Source organism: Zophobas morio, unplaced genomic scaffold, assembly GCF_036711695.1.
Source record: "Zophobas morio isolate AGI-343-1 ecotype UQ-CSIRO unplaced genomic scaffold, CSIRO_AGI_Zmor_V1 ptg000021l, whole genome shotgun sequence".
In the NCBI taxonomy this organism is placed as follows: Eukaryota; Metazoa; Arthropoda; class Insecta; order Coleoptera; family Tenebrionidae; genus Zophobas; species Zophobas morio.
The window spans coordinates 28,246,293-28,267,515 of NW_026972126.1; the positions used below are offsets into that span (position 1 = coordinate 28,246,293).

Here is a 21,223-nt window from a genome sequence, read left to right on the forward strand (position 1 = left end):
TTAAAAAAAAGCACAAAACGTTTAATATCGGTTTTATTATAAATAACTTAAATAATCTTGTAAGTATAAATTTACTCACTTAAATCTAAAGTATGTGTCAAAATTTTATCGTATTTTGACAAGAACTCAAATTGTACCTCGACTGAATTAACAAAAAAGTGATGTAAATTGCTTCAATTCACAGAACTCACATCATAGTTAATATGGCGCTTGTACAAAATATATTATCTGAGGTGATTGTTTAAATTTGTGTCAATTTCTTCATTTTCAATGTAGCTTGTGTCTTCTTCCACGTCAACGTCAGCCCAGTCTTCAGTATCTTGTGCATTGATTTCTTCACTGTATGCATCCTGGTTCAAACCGTCCAGCTGCAAAGAATCACATTCTGCAGCGTTCAAACTACACGAATCAAATAGAAATTGGTCAACACTATTTTCATCAGAATTATGTGTTTCTATCGCCAATTCATTGTCTTCTTCTTCTTCTTTTTCAACGATGACTTCAATTTCCGTCCAGTCTGTATCGTTTGAGAGTTCTGCGCTTTCGGCAACGTTTTCACGTTCATTCTCCTCCAAATCCTCCACTACTTCATCCACGATCATCTCGCTATCAACCTTTTTCAACTTTTCTGTCATTTGAATCATTGCAACTTTATGTTTTGTGTGGCGAAAATGAAACCTGAAAAACTCTCTATCATGGGTTCTATAGTTGCAGATTTTGCACCAGAACTGATAAACCCCTCTGGGTTGTCTATGCCTTTCCAAAATATGTACTCTTAAATTTACCTTGCTTACCGTTACATAATTACAAAAATTACAATTTCGTACACAATCATCTTCTCTGTGATCACCAGTTGCCGCAGCAACCACAGTATCGATATGCTCGCAGCTTTTGAAGTGTAAATATATACATTTCCTCTGTTTAGTTATATAATTGCAAAGCTCACATTTGTACCACTTCTCCGTTTTTAGTTCACCGATTGAAGAGCTGGTTACATCTTTCAACGATTTGACGACACGCTTGTGTTTTTCGGTTTTTACGTGTTTTACAAAAAATCGTTTTGTGTCGGTTGCATAACCGCACGGGTCACACACATACCATCCAGAAGTCGGTTGCTTTAGAAACAAGGCATGATTCTTTGCGAGTCCTTGAACAATCTGATAACGAGAGAAGAGCAGTTTTTTCTGGCTTCTTGTTTGTGCTTCATCTTGTTTATCATTATCTTCAATAATTATTGTCGTTTGGTTGTTGTTTTCAGTGGGTGTATCGTCGTTTCGTTTTCTTTTTGTGCTGGAGTTTGGACCATTTCCAATTGCACTTGCATGTTTTTCGCTCTGTAAATGAATCTCAAAATAAAACTTGTGTTCTGTGGTATAACGGCACGGTTCGCAGTTATACACCAAAGGAGTTTGCTGTGGAACGCTGGGATTGGTGGCCTGGGTTTCTACTACCTTTTCTTGTACACTAGATTGCAACCTATTTTCTTCCACTTCTATTTCGTCTTGAACGACGTCCTCTTCTTTGTCACTATCTTCAATAACTATTGGCGCTTTTTCTTTTTTGTTTTGCTGTTCTTTTACGTATTCTTTGATAATTTCACTCACTAACTTTATCTGCGGATTGAATTTTATCCTTGGCTTTTCGTTTTTAGTTGTTTTTTCTTTATCTATACATTTACTGACACACTTTTTCTCTCTAAGCAACCATTTGTGTCTATCACTTTGTAAATGTTCGCGAAAATAACTCAACAATCCTGTTGCATAATTGCATTGCATACACTTGTAGTACTGAGAGGTAAATTTTTTGCATTTTACGATGTTGGCGCATTTTGTCCGGCGTCCAACTACTTTGTGCGGTACATTAGATTCATCATCGTCATCCTTATCGCTATCTTCAATCACTATTGTTGTTTCTTTTTTGTTGTTCTTTCTTTCACTAGTTGTGTCATGCGCTTTCTTTGGCTTCAAAGCTTTTACAGGATGTTTTTCTCTTTGGCTTCTTTTTTCATTCTCTTGTATCGTCACAGAATCCATTAAAACTGTTCGCAATATACTTGTTTTACCTAGTGTTGCGCTTTTATCATTCGTTTGCTTTTCTTGTTGTTTCTTTCCATTGTTGACAACATTTGCACGCATCTCTTGAGGTTGTAACATCACCCAAAACACTGTTCCTTGACTTGGTGTTACTGAAATTGTAGCTTTTTCAGTTCTTATAGTTTGCCTATCACGTAGTTTCTCTTTATTCACATCGCTATCTTCTTCAACTTCATCTTCGCTATCTTCAATATTGATAATATTTTTTTCATTTTCTGGTGACACGACTTGCAAAAGTCCAACATTGTTTAGGTCTTTATTACAGTTGTTACTGTTAGGATTATCTTGTGTTTGTGTCATATTTGATTTGCTTTCATTATGTGTTAGATCTACTGTGGATATCATTAGTGCACGATTGGTTTGTCGTTGATTTCTACGACGAACGTCTGAAAATGAAAACAAAGACCAATTGTCAAAATTGTGTTTTTTTTTTCCTAATTTGTTTTATTAACAGTGATTTTCGCTTAAATATTACTGTTACTTCAAATCTAATCTCTACTTAATCTGTGCTTGACAAAGCTAACACAGCTGTATATTTAGTTGCATAACTTGTCCAGTTAAACATTGCCAAAGTGACTATAACCTATGAACTAGTTTTAATTGTGTAACGCAGCCCAAACACACCACCACATGTCAATTAGGTAACCTTCTCAAGAACTTCTTAGATCGAAAATTAATATCCGCAAACACACGAATAAAAAAAAGCCATTTTTATGTGACGAAAATTAAATTTCTTACTTACAAAACACCAACGGTTGTTAGTTGAGGAAGCGCGTCTGACAGGTGACAGCCACACGGACGTCAACAAAGTTCAGACAGATGCTCTCACTTTGTGTACAGTCAGATTTACAACACACAATTTTCAGTCAAAAAAAAAACAAAAAAAATGTAGAAAAAATTTAAACAGTTTTATTATCATGAGTTTAACAATAAATTTCTGTATATCATATTAATGTACTGGAAATGCCCGTGAAATCATCTACTTCTCATAAACCTCTGCCGTTGAAATTATGAGTTCAGAAATCCTTAATCCACATCTGAAAAGTCTAAGTCTTCGTAGAAATCATCTACCTCCTCTTCTACCATCTCATCCTCATCTTGGGAGTCCTGCCGTAGACGTTGATCCGTACAAATTTCACATAAGCATGGTCCTTCATTTACCTCCTCATTCTCGTCCGGATGGAACTGCAGTAGAAGTTCTCTCATGCAAATTGTGCATGAGCACGGTTCTTCATATAATACCTCCTCGTTGGCGTCCGGACTACCCTGTAGTAGAGGTTGACCAATGCTACTTGTATAAAACCAGACTTCTTCGTCTACCTCCTCATCCTCGTCCGGAGGGAACTGCCCCAGAAGTTCGCCAATACAAATTGTGCATAAGCACGGTTCTTCATATACCTCCTCATCCTCGTCCGGAGGTCTCTGCAGTGGAACTTCACCCTTGCTATTCATATTCAACCAGGGGTTTACTTCCTTATCCTCGTCCAGAAGCTTCACCAATTCGGATTCGATATCTTGATCGAATTCATATCCGTCCTCGTCACGAAAAACCCTTCGCGGTGGTTCGCGAACTGGTGGTGGAGGTAATGGTATCGCAGATCGTTGTTTCCGAAGATAATCTTCGTGTCTAATAGAATCCAAGAGGTCTTGTGCAAGCTCTGGGTTTTCTGTGATCACACTCGCCGCGCTCTCGTCCACATATAGTCCTAGAAAAGGTATAAACACACCTTCTGGATTTCCCGCACCCTCCGGGTCATATTCATTATCCACGATCTTTGAGAACGCATTGTACATTGTGTGTAAAGCGAAAAACGGCGTTTCATACAGTCCTTTGAAATGCCTTTCGGAAGACTCTCGACTGCCTATTGGTCGTCTATATACTAGTGGTTCACCCATTTCTCTCACCGGACCGTCATCGTCGTCATTAAAAATTTCATTATTGTTGTTGTCGCGAAAAACGGCCATATTTCCTAAAATTTGCAGGAAAAAATAATAATCAGTCACACGTTTTAAAAATTCGACCGCGGTTTACCTCGAGATTATCGGTGAATTTTTAAAATGTGAACAAACTATAGGGGTTTTATTAAGTGCTCGTTTTGACATTAAGGACTGTAGCGAAAATATTTTAAGTCGTTTTTTATCATTATTGGTAACACGCTAATATCAAAACAGCACTGTATTGGAAAATAAAAAACTACATACCTGAAGAAATTTCACTAAATCTGTAAAGTGTAAAATTTTAGCTACTAGTGGGGGTTTTTATACCATCAGGGTAGGGGGTTGGACCCGTCCCAAAATTTCACCAATCAACTCGAAACGAAAATCCTTTCCAAGAAACTAATTAGTGAAGGTATTAAGGGAACAATTCATTGCAATCACTCATTACTTTTTTTCACTTTGAAACATTTTTTGGGGAGACATTAGATATTTGTTGCATATGTACATTATTTTTAATAACATCCAAACGATAAAAAAAAATCCAGCTTTTTACTTTTATTCCACATGGATGATTTTTGACTGAAACCACAAAGGGATATCGGCAGAGGTAAACCAAAAATTCCAAGATGCAATAAAATTATCCTCCCAAATTCAAATGCAGTGAATATTTATTCAAATTACACTTAATCCCATGAACAGAATAAATGCGTTCCTAGACGTCAGGTAAATTTTTCAGTTTGCGCGGTCTAACCGCCACAGGTCGATGAACTTTACCAGCGCAAAATTTGAATTTTAAACCTGAATTCCTTTAGTAAACAAACGAAAAACTTAAGATTTGCAAAATACATGGTTAATTTTTATTTGATGAAATTAATCGTACAATAGGTTGAAAACTGAAAAAAAATCGGTGCTTTTTTTTATGTGAACATTTACAAGACTGATAAATGTAAATACACGTTGCTTGTAACTTTAACAGAAAAACAAAAACAGGTTTTCGGTTTCTACCTGAAAAAGGTACTGTGTATCGCAACACGTGTTGCAGTACCACACCATAAAATATTTTAAAGCAAGTAATACGCGCCGAAGTGCCACATCCTGTATATGTACGTACAAATTGTATAAGAGTTGTGTTTTTTTCTAAGCAAAACCGTTTTTTTCTTTAATTTATATTTTGTCCTAGTTTTCTATTTTCTTTTATTATTGGTTAAAAACCTAATAACGGTATAATTTAATCACATTAAATACATATAAATTTGCAAATATATATTTTTACAATATTGTCTATAAATGTATCTCGGTATGAATTTTTTGATAAATAACCAACTATTTTTTTTTTGTTGTGAATCACACAACAATTTTAGGACGGTAGTAATATTGACAGTTTCAAAACAAAAATTCATTCGACGGTATATTTGGTTTACGACTACTTAAGTACTTCTAGAAAATTTTCATTATCGTCTCTAAGGATTAGTTGAAGGCTTTAAAACCTTTAAACGAATCCTTGGGTAGGATAATTAACGAAATTTGAATAGTGAGTCACGCTTGTGTCGGTGCCGTCGATCTTTGCTGATAAATTTTGGTGTTGAGGTGCTTTGACGTACGAATTTTAAAAATAGATTTCATCAAAGGTTGAATATTCAGCATTTTCGAGTTGAGTTTTTTCTGTACACAATTTGATACTAAAAATAAGAATATTGTTTTCCCAAAATTTTCTGGGAAAGTGAAGTGAGCCGTCCCTGATTTAATCAATTAAATCGACTCATTCGTGAATTTTTTTGAGCCACCTGTTTAAGCAAATCTAAAAAATATGAATGCAATGATCAATAACATGTATAGACTGATCATATTTTGCACATTTTAGATAGGATTTATTAGGTAAAATTGTGAGACGACGTCATCAATTTTTTGGGGTTGATAAACAAATACATTTTGATTAAAAAAATACCATGATTACACTAACTTCTAAACGTCTGCAATATTTCAAAGTATTCGTTTTGCAATTCTTGATTTAATCAATAAAATATATCGACACTTCGCATATCTAAGCAAAATTTTGAGGTGATGTCATCAATTTTTAGGGGAGGGTGAGCAAATACATTTCGCAGTTAAATATTGGCGCCAGTTTTATAGTTTCATGGTTTAAATTTGTTAATTTTGGCAAAAAGCACATATAGCCAATAAAAATCTTCATATTAAAGTTAATTAAGCCCAATTTGGTGGAAACACAAATACTTTTACGACATCCCAAATAGACTGGTAACTAGTAAACAATTTTGCAAAAACAACTTCCTTACAAAATACCAAAAAGTCCAAAGTAATACTAATAAATACATTTTGTTGTGTTCCTTCAAGCCATTAGCAAGCAAATACAGGCAATAATAAACCCTAAATTCTTTATTAATGAGGGTAGCACTAAGCACTAGGCCACCTGCTTAGGCATCATAAATCATTTCGAAACTTTGGCCGATGCGTTGAAAAGTTTTTAACAAGTTGCCTAAATGAAATAAATTTATCATGCTTATCATTACTCTAAAACATCTGTCAGATTTCAAAGCATTCGGTTTTGCATATTCAAAATTATATTGCAAAATTTTGTTTTATAATTTTGATTTTTTTTTCAAAAATCTAGACATTTCGGGTAAAAAGTAAATACGGAATCATAAACTATATGTTATTTCATACAATTGAAAACGCATTTACTATGTACTGTTTTGAAGTGACGTCATCACATTATTGGTGGGGATGATTAGACAAATTTTTGTTAGCGTTTTACCAGAGAACATAGAGAAGCTTCATAGTTTAAATTAAATGAAGGTTGAGGACTCCTCGACTTATGTTGGGAACAGTGTTTGTTCCTAGCTAGGAATATAATTAAGTACAATAGAAAAAATGTCATAATATTTTTAACGACGCGTTTTACTTTCGACAAATTGACACTAGATTTACCAGAATATTACAAGCTGCTTACTGCTTCCTTCACTTCAATTCAGGCCACACAAATTACAGTTCGTCGTCTGAGAACTTGTTTGATCTGCAGACCAGAGCGCACTCAGACCAATGTCGACTTTAAGCGTTCGGAAACGATTTGATTTATAAGCCATGAACCATGATCTGCTGATACACATCCTAACCGGTTTCGACCATAATTTCTTGCTGTTTCAACTTTCGAATTCTCAGTTTTTCGAAATTTTAGTTTGCGGACTTTTGAGTTTACTCCTATTTATTATTCAATTTTTGGATTTTACAATTTCTCAATTTTTCAATTTCTCTGTTTTCAGTTTTTCTCTTCAATTTTACGATTTTTAAATATTTCGATTTTTCAATTTTTGATTTTTATATTAACTCTTTATTTGTCGATTTTTCAATTGACCGATTTTTCAGGTTTTTTGGTTTTTCAATTTTTCTATTTTTTCAGGTTTCGATTTTTCAACTTCACTTTTTTTATTTTTCGATTTCTCAATTTTTCAATTTTTTAATTTCTCAGTTTTTGGACATTTCAATTTTGGGATTTTTCAGTTTACTTATTCAATTTTTCGATTTTTTTTTAAGGTTTCGGTATTTCGACTTCACTTTTTTGATTTTTCGATTCTTTGGATTTTCAGTTTTGGGATTTTTCAGTTTTTCGATTCCTCAGTTTTTCGATATTTCAGTTTTGGAATTTTTCAATATTTGTGTCGACTTTTTACTTTTTCGATTTTTAAATTTTAGATTTCTCATGTTTTAGTATTTCCATTTCTCAGTATTTAAAATTTTAGATTGTTCGATTTCTCGATTTTTCATTTCAGCTCTTCCATATTTCAATTTTTCAAATGTTTCGATTTCTTAATCTTTCGATTTTTCGACTTCCCGGTATTAGATTTATAAACTGTCAATTTTTCGATTGTTCAATTAATCGATGTTTTGATTTTCCCAGTTCTTGACTTTTGAGGGTTTCGATATTCCTGTTCTTCAATTCTTTAATTTTTCGATTTTTCATTTTTTAGCTTTTTCAAGCTTTCGATTTTTCTACTTCACTTTTTGGATTTTTCGATTGCTCAATTTTTCGACTTTTTAGGTTCTCAGTTTTTGGATATTTCAGTTTTCAGGTTTTCCATTTTTCAGTTTTCAGATATCTCAGTTTTGACTCCTGGATTTTTCGATGAGTCGATTATTTTACTTTTTCGATTTTTCAATTTCAGATTTTTTCATTTTTTAAATTTTAGATTTTTCGATTTTTCATTTCAGTTCTTCGATATTTGAATTTTTCAAGTTTTCGAATTTTTCAAATGTTTCGATTTCTTAATCTTTCGATTTTTCGACTTCCCGATTTTAGATGTTCCGTTTTTCAATTTTTCGATTTGTTAATTTTTCATTCCCGATTTATAGATATTTGATTGTTCAAATTTTCGATTTATCAGTTTTTCAATTTTTTATTTTGGCCTATTTCGGTTTCTCAGTTTTTTCAGTTTTCCATTTTTTCGTTTTTTAATTTTTCCGCTTTTTCAATTTTTCAACTTTTAACTTTTTGTTTGTCGATTTCTCTGTTTCGACTTCATCACTTTTCGATTTCTCGTTCTTTTGATCTTTCAATCTCTCAATTTTTCAATTTTTCGAATTTCTAAGTTTTTTGATTTCTCGATTTATCGAGATTTGGATTTTTCGATTTTGGATTATAAATTGTTCAATTTTTAACTTTTCGATTTTTCGATTTTGGCCTATTTCGGTTTATCAATTGTTTGACTTTTCGACTCCACGATTTCGTGATCTTTTGATTTTTCAATTTTCCAGTTTTTCGATGTTTCGATATTTCAGTTATCCGATTTTTTAAATTTGTGAGTTTCGATTTTTAAATTTTAGATTTTTGAATTTTACATTTTTTCGATTTTCTGATGTTTCATTTTTCGATTTTCAGTTCTTCGATATTTCGATTTTCAATGTTTCGGTTTTATTTTTTAAGGTTCCGATTTTTCGATTATTAGATTTCTCGATTATTTTAATTTTTCATTTTTTTTTCTCACTGTTAATATCATACAGTGTATCGAAAACAACCACAAAAATTGTTACTAAAAACATTTAAAAATTCATTGATAATAGAATACAGTCTTTCCAAAACATTTTCCCGAGAAAAAATCCATTGGGTTATTACGATTTCAACAATATTCTTTGATTCATGATGATTTTGAAATTTGTCTAACTTGGGATCAGTAGCAATTATATCTGTTGAAACAAGTTAGGCAGTTTTGTAAAAAATCCAAACTCGGTTATTTATTTGTTATTCTGAAATTCGATTAATATAATACTCCTACATAATTGCACGATGCTACAACCTTCAGGTAGAACACACTACGGTCACCTCATTTGCATACTTTCTCAATAAGGGTTTTAAATCCGTCTAATCTCGCAATAATGACCAACCCCTATCGTAAATCATACACTTTCTTGGCTCGTTCTTGACGAAAGAAGATGTTTGGTTGCCTACATTTACAAAAAATGCCCTTTTTAGGTCTTGCTTTAATCAACAATAACTAAAAAATGGATAGTTTAACGAAAAAATAATGTTTACTCCCAGGTGAGCAATAATATTATCTACACTGTCAGATTTTTTTAAGCCAAAATACGTTATAGCTTTGGCTCAAAAAGAAAAATACGTTTTTCTGTTTTTATTTTTTATTAAAAAAACGAAAGCCTTTAATGCAATATAAAAACTATTTCCATGAAGATTTTCGTATTACGAACAAGTAGATATGTCGCACAAGTCTTCAAGTGCTATAGTAAGGATGATATTGGAAGTGGCGTTTTGCCGTATTTCGGCAGATTTTAATAACTGTACTTAATCTTTTCTCCTAAATAAAATTTTATGAAGGTCCTAAACAATCGGTTAGCCTACCTGCTTAGTGATTGACAGCTGTCTAATCTCCCCATAGCGCCACAGTATAGACATCAATTGATATCTATACTGTGGTAGTGCATTATGGGAAACGAAATTTTTTGAATATGCAACCAACAATACACGAAAAGTGATAATACGCAATGAACGTATTTATGTCTATGACAAAACCAAAGTTCTATCAAACACAAATCTTCAAAAATCCATAGATTACTTTGACTGTGTTTTTTATAGTTTCTCGGTATAAAATATACGGTCAATATTTTCTTTTCGTCCATTTACATAATAATCTTAAAGCACGTAAACATACAAAACTTAAAGTAACCGGCTCGAAGTTTGTGAAGACACATTGACAGACCCTATAAGACAACCAACAATCAGGTAAAAAAATAGAACTTCTGACGTAAAAAATGTTTATTCAATAAAAAATGTCCGTAAGTGCACTTAAAAACGAATTTGTACATCCAAATATAAACGTATCAATAAATATTTAAAAAAACAATACCAAAAGGCACGTTAAAAATCCATCAAAAATAACAGTCTTTGCTCCACCTGAAGTGTTCCAGAAACTTCGACTTGCTAAACATTTTAACCCCACATATCTTACACTCGAGCTGTTTCTCTGAAATATCATCGAGCTCCTTCTGTATCACCTCCGGATGATTCGCCTTTATATGTCTCCTCAAATACAACCGATCCGACCCTTCATAATCGCACTTTTCGCATTTAAACCACTGCATCTGGTCATAACTCACGTGTTTATTCTTCTCGTGCCTACTCAACGACTTCTGCGTCTTCCCTTTATAATTACACACCTTACACCTGTGCCACTTGATTTCATCCAGACTCGTGTGCTTATTCAATTTGTGCTCTTTCAGCCGAATTTTCACTCTACATTTGAAATCGCATTCGTCACATCTGAACCACTGGATATCTTCGGGAGCGGTGTGAACCGCCAAAACGTGATACTCGAGGAATTGTTTGGCCTTGAATTTGAGATGGCACTTGTTGCAGTTGTACCACGTGATGAACTGCTCATGGGATTGTCGCAGATGGGAACGGAGGTACTCTCTTGTTTTTCCGCGATAGGGACAATGTGCACATTCAAACCATTTGATTTCGGAAGAAGTTTGATGTCTGCTGACTATGTGTTTGCTTAAGTTGCTTTTCCAGTTGGTCTTGTAGGAGCATTGTTCGCATTTGTATCTTCCTTCGTTTTCTTTCTGAGTGGTTTCTTCTTCTTCGGAACTTATCACTTCTACTACGTCAACGTCGGCCCAGTTATCGCCCAATATTTCGACTTCTGGATCTTCAGGCTTCGCGTTTTCTTCTATCGGTGGCTGCAACTCCATCACCGGAATTTTTTCTTTTTCTTTTTTGTCTTGGTCCATGATCTTGTCACAAACATCCATCTTCGTTTCTAGAATTGGTTGTTTTTCTTCAACGGGTTCGTTTTCGTTTGAAGAACTTTGTTTGGATTCTTCTGTATCTATGGAGTGTTCGCCGTGTTCGTCTTGGAGGATACTTTCAGACACATCTATTTTTGTTTCAATAATGGTAGGTTCTTGATTGTCTTGTGTTGTTTCTTCTATAGTTGTTTGACTGTTTTCGTCACAATTAAATGCATCTTCAGATACGTCTATTTGGTCCTTTGATACGTCATCATGGATTTTCGTTCCTTCACTTAAAATACTGTTTCTGGTTTCCTGTATTCCACTTTTCCGTCTTTGGTTTCGCCTCACTTTCACCTTCTTTCTTCGTTTTATTGATTTTTCTTTCACGTTTGTTAAATCAGTTTCAACTTCGTCGCTATCTTCATCCTCACCCATTTCCACCCAGTCTTCATCAGGTTCGTGACAGCTATCTTCGCCGTCTTCAAAAGTGAATCTCATCTCTTTTCTAGTTCTTCGTTTTTTCGGTGAATCTTCTTTTCTGGTCAAGCTATGTCTATCACGACTTCTCAACACTCTCACATCATCTTCTTTTCTTTGATTAGTAACTAAATGAGGTGTTTCAACTGTGACAGCTTTACTACAGCTTTCTTCATTCTCAGAAGCGACTTTTTTTCTTTTCGACGAATCTTCTTTTTCCGTCGTAGTTGACACAACGTTATGATTCCTCTCTTCTCTTCTTTTATTGTATAATTCGTTTGGTTGAGGGATTCTAGTTCTAGGGCTATTTTTACTAGGAATGGTTTCAGTACTGCAACGTCTCTGTGCTTCCACAACGTCCAAATTCACATGTCTCTGAAGATCTAATTCACTGATGTCAATCCACTCTCTCAAAACGCTTACGCCTGTAATATGAAGATCCGTCGACTCTTCCCGATATGAACAACCTTTTTGTAGATTTGTATTTGGATCGTCACTTGTAGAATCGTTCACTAATAATTCCAGAAGACGACTGGAAGTTTCAGTATTATTGGTGTCGTCCTCTTGTGGAGTGTCGTCATCTAGTACTATAACTGAAGGTGGTTTTTTGTAAGCAGGAAACGTTTGCTGTTGGTATGTGGGATGCATGTTTGCCAGCTTTTGCACTTGTTTGCATCTTTCAATGTATTTTTGAGCGAACACGTGATAGGCGCTTTCAGATTGAGGTAGATGCGCCATTTCTGGAACAAAACGAATCAACGCTATTTAAAATTTTAATTCCCTTGAAAAGAGATGACGTCATAGTGTCGTTTTGAGTTTTGGTGTGGTGTGAAAACGGCTGATCTTTAAACCTCGTATTTAAAGATGTTTCAACAACCGTGGTTAAATTTAATCCGTTTAGTTAAATTTTATTTAAAAAAACCTGTAACCATTTGAATTAATGGCTGCAAATTACTTAATGACATTTTTAATTTCACGACTGTACATTTTTTATCAGTGTAATTCGATCTTATGTCAAAATATATCCAGCCAAGCTAAAATTAACGAATCATATTTTTAATACATTTCTTGTTATTTGCTATCCTTAAATCTGTCATACTTTTTTCTTATCGTGTGTTTGTTCTGATACGCAATAAAACAGCTGTTTACTAATCTAACCTCACTTCTTATTTTGTCATGTATCTAGAATAAGAAAAAAAAGACACAATACAGTGAAGTTAGCTCTACAATGAAAGACTTTCATTTTTAACGCAATCGTTTTTTCACTTTTTACACAACAAAGGCCAAAACTTCATACCAGAAAATGGCGTTTTTTAAACCTACCGTGTATATTTAAATTCCTGATTTTTTAGAGATCCAAACGATAAAATTGACATTATATCACAGCCTACTTGATAGCACACTACCTCATCACAAAATGTTTTGTTCGTTACAAAACTTGCTTACAAAAACAAATTTACAACCCAGCAGGCCATGGCAATGGCGTCTACAAGGAGAAAGTGTGATGACCTTGGGTACGTTCACAAACACAAAATTAGCGCGAAAGTCAAACTACCAAGAATTTTCTGTACAATAAAAAAATATTTTCTCTTATATTTACATTTATTACACATCTTCTTTACACAAATACAAAAAAATAAATAAATACAAAAGAAAAAATGGCAACCTTACGCGCCGAAATTCCCTAACTCTGTTAGAGCACCCGCTCTATAATCTTCTTCACACAAGGAACATTATCAACAAAAACTAAAACATCTTTGGTGGTGTACTTAGTCTTCACAATATTATTATCCTCTTCGGTCAATTCCGTGATGATGTGCTCCCTCAGGACATGCTTCCGGAACGCTTCCTTATCCACAGTGACGAACATACACTGGGAGCACCTAAACGAGCAATCTTCTTCCGCATTATCAACCACCACCCTCTTCCAGCACAACCTGTTCTCAATAAACACCGGAATCTCCTTAGTCTTCAATTTTCCTCTCCCGTTCTTCCCCCCGTGGACGGCGTTGATGTGCCCCGTCAACGCCTGCCTCCTCTTCGACAAGTACGGGCAAAACTCGCACTCGAACAACTGGATCTTATCAAGATCCGTGTGCTTATTCAACTTGTGGAACTTCAAGTTCCGCTTCCGCTTGGCCTTGAACTCGCAGAAATCACACTCGTACCACTTGATGTCCTTGGAAGCTGTGTGTTTGCTCAAAACGTGCTGCTTCAAGTTGATTTTGAACTTGGCCTTGTAGTCGCAGTGGTCGCACGAGAACCACTGGATTTTTTCGGACTCGGTGTGGTTGACGATAATATGGCGATCAAGGTGGCCTTTGAGTTTGGCCTTGAAGGAGCAGTGGGGACAGTTGAACCACTTGACCGAGATGTTGTGGACGTGCAAGAGGTGGCACTTTAAGTAGTCTTTCGTTTTGCCTTTGTAGGGACAGTGCGCACATTGCAGCCACTGGATATCGTCAGACGATGTATGTCGACTGACGATGTGTTTGGTCAAATTCCCCCGCCAAGTGGTCGTGTACGCGCAGTGGTCACAAGTGAAGATTTTGTCGCGTCTGGACGACTTTTGCGGAGGGAGGGGGTCGCTTGAGCTAGCTTCAGAGTCGTCGCTTTCTTCGTTTTCTTCTTTCACGTGGATTGAGTCGAAGTCGTCTTCGATTTTTTCTTCTTTTATGGAGATCTGTGGCCACTCTTGCGGCTGCGTTTTATCTTCATAAGTGTTTATTTCTTCTTTAAATGTAGTTGTCCAGTTTTTGTTGTCTTCGTTTTCTTCGTCTTGAGGTTCTTCTTTTATGGGTGCGGGTGTGTGCGAAATTGGTAGCGACCAGTCTTGAGTGACTTTGGGGGCAATTTTTGGCAACTTTCTTTTAGCTTCTAGTTTTGTTTTCTTTGTTTTTGGTTGCAATGTTGGTAGTTCTGGAACAACCGCACTGTTTGCAACCGGATTAACGTTGTCTGGTACCACTTTCACTCCTTCGTTTAGTTGCAATATTGGCAACTGTGGATTTGGTACGCCAATGGCAACAGGGGCGATAATTGACGGTTGAAGAATGTACGTGTAGTACGTAGGCACGGCCGTGGTTACCAAATTCCAGTTAATAAAAGCCATTCCGTTTTTGAACGTACCTGAAATGGTAACGATTTTTGAAAAAAATCGATTGTGTTTGTGTCACATGACTTGGTGCAGCTGGTCACGTGACAAGTTTTTTAAGAATTAAAGCTTACTTTTTGTGCACCAATGTAACAAATTATTTTAACAATAAGCAAAATAGTACTTAATTTAATGAATTATAAAATTTGAAAAAGTAATAAATTTCTCGATCTGACCCCGTTGGCGGGCCGCCACTGGTGCGAACTCACCTTTTAAACAAATGCATTGATTTCACCACACTTCGTCCGGAGTCTGAATTGTTTCATGTTATGATATGTAGTAATTTATTATGTTGCAAAATTTCTTATTGCAAAATACCACAAACACATTTATAACAACAACATAACCTAATTTTCCTGACCCCACTTTTTGACAAGTGACAGATCAGGAGCATGCGTTGGTTAAGACGCCGTCATCGGTGACTTAAGAGGGAACGGGACACTAACATTAAAATTTTAAAAACACCTCTTTTGGTGCTTTAATAAATTAATAACTTTATAGTGTGACTGGAAAATAAAATCTTACAATTGTTTTTCTCAAACTTATTTATTTTCGATGCACTTTGTCACCACACACTATCTTTTATCAAAATACGAAGAACTAGTTCATGAGGTCAATAACAACCACACGATAAATAAATTTTACGCAAGGTTTGACTAGACTATCTTTAAAAAATATTCGATGACGACGCATTCTCAGGTTGTACTTTAGCCTGAGGGGGACACCACTCTTCCTGTAAAAACAACAATGTCATCTATAATTATGTAAAATAAGAAAGGGTGATCAGCGATGAAGCTTTTCTTCTCTCCAAAGAAATCCATCAAGCTTTTGGGGTGATACATTACTAAAATAAAAATAGTTAGAACAGAAGTATAATTTTTGTGTTATAGCTATTACTTGCTGTGGCGGCAGCCGCCTCCACTCCATTTTCGTTAACATCGATATACGTCTTTTGCACCACGTCGGTTATGGCAACCTCTCCCTTTTTACCAGCCATTTCACTAAAGTCAGCCCTGGTAAAAGCTCTCTTCACACCTAACTAAAACCAATCGTTAACTCAGTCTTTCCATTTTCAACCTCAACTCACTTTTTTCAAAATCTTCTTAAAGTCAATACTCGTCTCGATTCTGAATTTAGGCAAAGTCACATCGACGTACTCCCACAAGAAATCCGATCGATAAACTTCACCAATTTTCCCCTCCAGCTTCTTCAACCCTTCTTTCTCGTTAGGTAACACCACAACCATGCTCCCATTGCGCCCACCCTTAAACTGCATCTGCAAGTACTTCGCATCAAGCTTTTTATTCTCGAAGTACCCGAAGTAGTCGCTCTTCATCATCGTGTCCACTTGGACCACGTTTTCTTCGCTCTTGTAGAAATCTCTGCTTCGGGTTAGCGTCTTCTTGAAGTGTTTCCTCCAACTGGCTTGAAGATACAGCGCGTTCACTAAAACCGCGACTGTGTCTTCACGAAGACTTTTTTCATTTATTAATTCGTGGATTTTATCGTCGGTTTCTTGCGCCACCCAATCATTGATGACTTTCGCGGCCTCCTTAGGTTTCCCGAAGTCCACATTCTCGGAAGAAGAGTCATAAATTTCGGTCGCTACCTTCACGAAACGTTCTTTGATTGGGTATTTCTCTTTGACGTAGATTCTATTAGCCGAGCGAAGCGTAAAACCTTCATGGTTCTTCAAATCAGTGACGACTTTCTTGAAAATTGAGTTGATTTCTTCAGTGGAGTCTGGAAGATAAAGGGCTTTTCGGATTTCGCTGCGGGTTTTGCCTTTGGCGCCGTTTTGGGCGAGAGTTAGCACGATTTCAGCAGAGAGGGGACAAATTAAAAAGTTTTCGCCTTTGTGTTTGGTTGCTTTCTATAAAAATGAAGCTCGTGAAAAACTGTTTTAAAGAGTTTAATAAAGTACTTACTGTGTATACGGCAGCTGCGAAATCTTTGTTTGTTTCAACGAATTTTCCTAGTTCGTTGGCAGCGATTGGCGTGAGAAAAATAGACGCAATTGTTAAGAATTTCAACATTTTGCGATAAGAAATGAGCTGCGTTTGTTGTCGAAATTATTCGATGAATGATCTCTTGATCGTTTGTAAGAGATATTTGTACGGTGGAGGTTAAAAGGAGAGTTTTGGTATTTATACGCAGTGATAAGGCTATGATTTCATACAAATATTGATTACGAATAAGAATAAACATTTACGCATGAATTATCATTCATGGGTTTTATGTAGCTCGTAATGTTTGAAGCTGAGATAAGTTGAAGAGGTTTAGGAAATTTTCGTCATGCGAAATTCTGGATGAGTTACATAAGCGTCGTTTCTTGGATTTTATACTTTGGGGGATTCTCTGTAATTTACTCTTTCCTCTTTATTTCTTAAATATTACACTTGTAATAAAAACGTAACTATTTATAACGACGGTAAATACAAGAGAAATATGGCTAGTTTGTTTATAACTTTATATGCGTCATGTGCCAAAATGGATCTACTGAGCATGCGTTACTTAACTCAAAATTTTAAAGTTAAATTATAATTTTTATACCACATGTATTTATTCTACAACAATTATAATTACAACAGTAGTGACAATATTTTGTGCACGGTTTTTATAATTGTTAAAAACTGTGGTTATGAACGTACCCAAACTCAGATCGTTTGGCAACTTTGACATTTGTGACACCTTTCTAACCTCACTTTGATAAAATCTACACAAAAACAATTTTTTGCACGACAACAAAGACGAGCGATGATGCCACACAAGGTAAGTGAATTCGTTTATCACCTCATTATATCTAAATTCTTTATTTGTTACTCATTAATCATAATAGTAAGCTTATCATAGGAAGTATTAGTAAACAATTTGGATGGCTTTGGCCTGTTTAATTTACTGATAAGACTATAATACCCATTATCACCCAAATCTAGCTCAGTTAGCCTCATTTTTCCTCAAAATGTACAGGTAAAATTCACAATATATGATTTCGTAGGTTAAGGACCCACAATTTTAGACCAACCCATCGAACACCAGCTTACCAACCACAAAACAGAATGGCTGCCTACGAAAACACCATACCCATGTCAGAGAGGTCTGCGCAGTCTTTTGATTACTTCGCATCAGTACCAACAGTGTCAAGTTTGGCCCAACGGTCGAGAAGTTTGGGACATGAAGCACGAAGCCGGGATTACGGGAGCGAAAGACCCAATTTGGTCGTTTCCGGGATGAAGAAGTTCACTAAAGCCTACTTCACCGGACCGAGGGGCAACCTAGACCTTCACGCTAACAAAATCGTCGAAAAATTGGAGGAAGACAAGTCTTTGATGGAAGATACACCGGTGTCTGAACAACTCAGAAAGTGTGTTTTTATTATCGAGAAAGCAAGTTTTAAGTGTGATTTTTAAATTTTTAGAGAAGCGCTGAAAAATTTACCACAAGGTCTGACCATGAAGAGGTGCGTTAAGAGCAAGTTGACGAAGTCTGTGAGCCAAAAATCCAAAAGGAAACCCATCGGGTTTTGGAAAAGACTCAAATACAGCATTAACATCAGTTTTTCAAAGGTTCGTGTGCGAAAAGTGGCATTGTCGGTTGTGATACATTTTGAGAGTCGCTGGTGTTTAAAGTAAAGAGCGTCATAGCAATTGGTTGATTTAAACTTGCCGCCAGTCAATCCATCTGCAGTACTCAAAATGTGTACGATCGACAACAAATGATTTTTTTTTAGTTTGTGGCCAGTTTAAAAAATTTCAATTATTTCGAACTGTGGCACGGAAGTCTGAAAGATATAGAAGGCCGTTTCGGCTCAGGTTATGCTTCCTACTTCAAGTTTTTGCGATGGCTGTTTGTTATGAATTTCGGTGTTGCTTTGCTGTCTTTGGGTTTGCTAGTAGTACCACAAATTATTTTAGACACTAGTGCTTCCAATAAAACCACCAATACTCAGAGCTTCAACTTTCGGAACATTTTTATTGGCGACGTAAGTTTGTTTTGGTTTTTTTATTTTTCGTGCATTGGCAAGCTTGTAGGGTTTTTTCATAGAAACCGTGTTCTACTACGGTCACTACACAAACCAGTTTATTGAGGTAATCCCGCACCTTAGTTTCGATATGCCCGCTTCTTATTTTTCAGTTACTGTTATACTGTATGTTCTTTCGTTTGTTGTTTTAGCTGTGAGGTTAGTTCCGCGTAAGCGGTAGTGAATTTTAGTGACTTTTGTTGTTGTAGTGTGGCTGAATCTTATCGGCGTACGTTTATCGAGACAGAAGGGGGATTACAGAACGTGTACGCCAATAGGATTTTTTGTGGGTGGGACTACGGTATAGCGACAAAAGAAGCGGCGCAATTAAAATCGTCGTCGATTTATTACGAGCTGAAAGAACTGTTAAGCGAAGAACTCAAAGACGTCGAAGACTGGTCGTGTTTGGTTAAGTTCTGGACGTACACTATACAAGTGGTTGTTAATATTTTGGTGTTGGTGATTTTGGCTGCCGTGGGTTGGATGACGTGGGTTCTGATGAAAAAATCCAATGAGGGAGAAATCGCTGTGTACATCACTGCTTTAGTAATAAACATTATTATAATGGTGTTTCCGTCCCTTTTCTACTACATATCAAAGTATGTCGTGCGACTAAATAATTGTTCATTACTAGTTGAAATTTTAGACACGAAGATTACAAAAACCCTAGAATAACGCTTTATATAACTTTGGGACGCACCTATCTACTCGGGGCTGTGATACTAGGAACAATTCTAGCGTTCTGGTTAATTCACGCAGAAGGAAAAGTACGTGACGATCTACTTTACGTACGTCAATAGTGATGCTTTGTTTTAGAACTGCTGGGAAACCCTTCTCGCTGCGGAAGTTTACCGCTTAATAATATTCGATTTTCTTTTTTCGGTCGTTTTATCAGTGATAGTAGACGTTGGGTACTTCATAGGGCGCTAGTAAGTTGAATTTGTAACAAACATAACCTTACTTTTTATTTTTTTTTTGTGTAACGTAGCTTCCTCAACCGCGAACCAAAGACCGAATTTAACATCGCTAAACACACTTTGCAAATAATCTACAATCAGGGTTTGTTGTGGGTGGGATTTTTATATTCCCCGATTTTGCCCGCAGTAGTGACCCTCAAAATGTTTATTATATGGTACGTCAATCAAGGGTGCGTTCGCAAACTGTGTCGACCTCCGAAACGAACATGGCGGGCTGCGCAGACGCAAACGTGGTTTATGATGATGATTTTTGTTAGTATTTTATTGATTATTGCGACACATGGGTACGCTTTGAAGAGGTTAGTTTGAAAATTGAATACTCTATTGAATAATAAAGGCAACTTTGTAGTGTTCGAACGTCACAAACTTGTGGTCCTTTCAAACATTACAACTACACGTACGAAATTGTAACCACTCATATCGAGGATTTAGAACAGGATTTGGCTTGGAGGGTTATCATGAACGTGACGAAACCCGGAGGGCTGGCTTTCATTATGATAGCTTTGGGGTAACTTGGATTTATATTTTTGTTTGAGTTTGAGACGAGTTTTCTAGGATTTTGGTGTATTATTTGAGAGAACATGCGCTTGCGAATCGGGATAAAGTGAAAATGTTGAAGGAAACTCTGGTTTGGTTGGCGAAAGATAAGAAGTTTTTGGTGCAGATGTACAACGATGTGACGAAAGGAGAGATCAACCCCCACTTGCGTGATAATCGATTTGTCGATCCTTCTAGAATCCTACCTCATGAGTTTACTGAAGACGGTGAGTTGACGTTCTTGGGTAAATTTTAATTAATTGGGTGTTTTCAGTTTCGAGTTCTGTCGATGAAGATGACTTTCATGCTAGGTTTAAAAAATATTCGTAGTTCCTATTTTTGCCAAATTATTTATTGCAATTTTTTCTAATGTGATATTTACAGTATTTTATCAAAAACTAACTTGTTACTAACAAATGTATTTTATTAATAGTGTTGAGTGTAAAGTGACGTATGTAATTATGCAAGAGGTGTTGTTTGGTCACTTTTATTTATTACTGATGTTTAAATTGATAATTGGCAATGATTTGTGTATAATGTGTATGCAGAATTATTTTATCTTATCATAAGTTCAACACATATTCTCTTTATGTTTGTGGAAATTGCCAATACAAATATTTTGAAGCTGTTCTTGATATGTATATATATACTAAAGTGAAGTTTTGTACGATGAAAGTGATGTATTTATGTTTAATAAACGAATACTTGATAAATGATTTTTTTTTATCGTCAAATTCCATCCGTGGTTCATCCTACATTAACAGGA

General features: G+C 35.7%; 5 protein-coding genes across 7 annotated transcripts; 1 reads left to right on the top strand and 4 right to left on the bottom strand.

Moving 5' to 3' along the window:
• Nucleotides 1-15: 15 nt before the first annotated feature.
• LOC135131883 (RE1-silencing transcription factor-like) lies at nt 16-2,913 on the bottom strand. The gene is made up of 2 exons (XM_064059733.1): nt 2,836-2,913; nt 16-2,479 (listed from the first exon to the last, which is right to left on the bottom strand). The coding sequence occupies exon 2, from the start codon at nt 2,436-2,438 to the stop codon at nt 225-227; it is 2,214 nt and encodes a 737-aa protein (XP_063915803.1). The 5' UTR covers nt 2,439-2,479; nt 2,836-2,913; the 3' UTR covers nt 16-224.
• Nucleotides 2,914-10,293: 7,380 nt separating this feature from the next.
• Nucleotides 10,294-13,279, bottom strand: LOC135133063 (zinc finger protein tra-4-like). Its single transcript, XM_064061317.1, has 2 exons — nt 13,092-13,279; nt 10,294-12,508 (listed from the first exon to the last, which is right to left on the bottom strand). Exon 2 carries the CDS (start codon nt 12,504-12,506, stop codon nt 10,425-10,427), a length of 2,082 nt encoding a protein of 693 aa, XP_063917387.1. The 5' UTR covers nt 12,507-12,508; nt 13,092-13,279; the 3' UTR covers nt 10,294-10,424.
• Nucleotides 13,280-13,351: 72 nt separating this feature from the next.
• LOC135133064 (zinc finger Y-chromosomal protein-like) lies at nt 13,352-15,401 on the bottom strand. Its single transcript, XM_064061318.1, has 2 exons — nt 15,132-15,401; nt 13,352-14,897 (listed from the first exon to the last, which is right to left on the bottom strand). Exon 2 carries the CDS (start codon nt 14,878-14,880, stop codon nt 13,462-13,464), a length of 1,419 nt encoding a protein of 472 aa, XP_063917388.1. The 5' UTR covers nt 14,881-14,897; nt 15,132-15,401; the 3' UTR covers nt 13,352-13,461.
• Nucleotides 15,402-15,449: 48 nt separating this feature from the next.
• Nucleotides 15,450-17,344, bottom strand: LOC135133065 (antichymotrypsin-2-like). The gene is made up of 4 exons (XM_064061319.1): nt 16,851-17,344; nt 16,010-16,795; nt 15,820-15,961; nt 15,450-15,766 (listed from the first exon to the last, which is right to left on the bottom strand). Exons 1-4 carry the CDS (start codon nt 16,956-16,958, stop codon nt 15,630-15,632), a joined length of 1,173 nt encoding a protein of 390 aa, XP_063917389.1. The 5' UTR covers nt 16,959-17,344; the 3' UTR covers nt 15,450-15,629.
• A 92-nt stretch (nt 17,345-17,436) lies between these two features.
• Nucleotides 17,437-21,170, top strand: LOC135133062 (transmembrane channel-like protein 3). 3 transcript variants are annotated; one of them, XM_064061315.1, is made up of 12 exons: nt 17,437-17,694; nt 17,921-18,286; nt 18,341-18,488; nt 18,653-18,904; nt 18,954-19,102; nt 19,153-19,542; nt 19,590-19,710; nt 19,760-19,872; nt 19,932-20,219; nt 20,270-20,428; nt 20,476-20,684; nt 20,732-21,170. In XM_064061315.1, the coding sequence occupies exons 2-12, from the start codon at nt 17,982-17,984 to the stop codon at nt 20,785-20,787; spliced, it is 2,190 nt and encodes a 729-aa protein (XP_063917385.1). In that variant the 5' UTR covers nt 17,437-17,694; nt 17,921-17,981; the 3' UTR covers nt 20,788-21,170. The 3 variants fall into 3 exon arrangements, with proteins under 3 accessions (XP_063917385.1, XP_063917386.1, XP_063917383.1); XM_064061316.1 differs by lacking the exon at nt 17,437-17,694 and adding an exon at nt 17,786-17,886 and having other exon boundaries at nt 17,942-18,286; XM_064061313.1 differs by lacking the exon at nt 17,437-17,694 and adding an exon at nt 17,794-17,892 and having other exon boundaries at nt 17,942-18,286.
• The last annotated feature ends 53 nt before the right edge of the window (nt 21,171-21,223 follow it).

Coding starts and splice junctions, on each gene's coding strand:
- LOC135133062 (XM_064061313.1), top strand. Junction 20,429..20,475: donor TTCATTATGATAGCTTTGGG/GTAACTTGGATT, acceptor CGAGTTTTCTAG/GATTTTGGTGTATTATTTGA. Junction 20,685..20,731: donor TCATGAGTTTACTGAAGACG/GTGAGTTGACGT, acceptor GGGTGTTTTCAG/TTTCGAGTTCTGTCGATGAA.
- LOC135133065 (XM_064061319.1), bottom strand. CDS start 16,958: ATGTTGAAATTCTTAACAATTGCGTCTATTTTTCTCACGCCAATCGCT. Junction 15,962..16,009: donor TTAAGAAGATTTTGAAAAAA/GTGAGTTGAGGT, acceptor GATTGGTTTTAG/TTAGGTGTGAAGAGAGCTTT. Junction 15,767..15,819: donor GGCGGCTGCCGCCACAGCAA/GTAATAGCTATA, acceptor TTTTTATTTTAG/TAATGTATCACCCCAAAAGC.
- LOC135133063 (XM_064061317.1), bottom strand. CDS start 12,506: ATGGCGCATCTACCTCAATCTGAAAGCGCCTATCACGTGTTCGCTCAA.
- LOC135133064 (XM_064061318.1), bottom strand. CDS start 14,880: ATGGCTTTTATTAACTGGAATTTGGTAACCACGGCCGTGCCTACGTAC.
- LOC135131883 (XM_064059733.1), bottom strand. CDS start 2,438: ATGATATCCACAGTAGATCTAACACATAATGAAAGCAAATCAAATATG.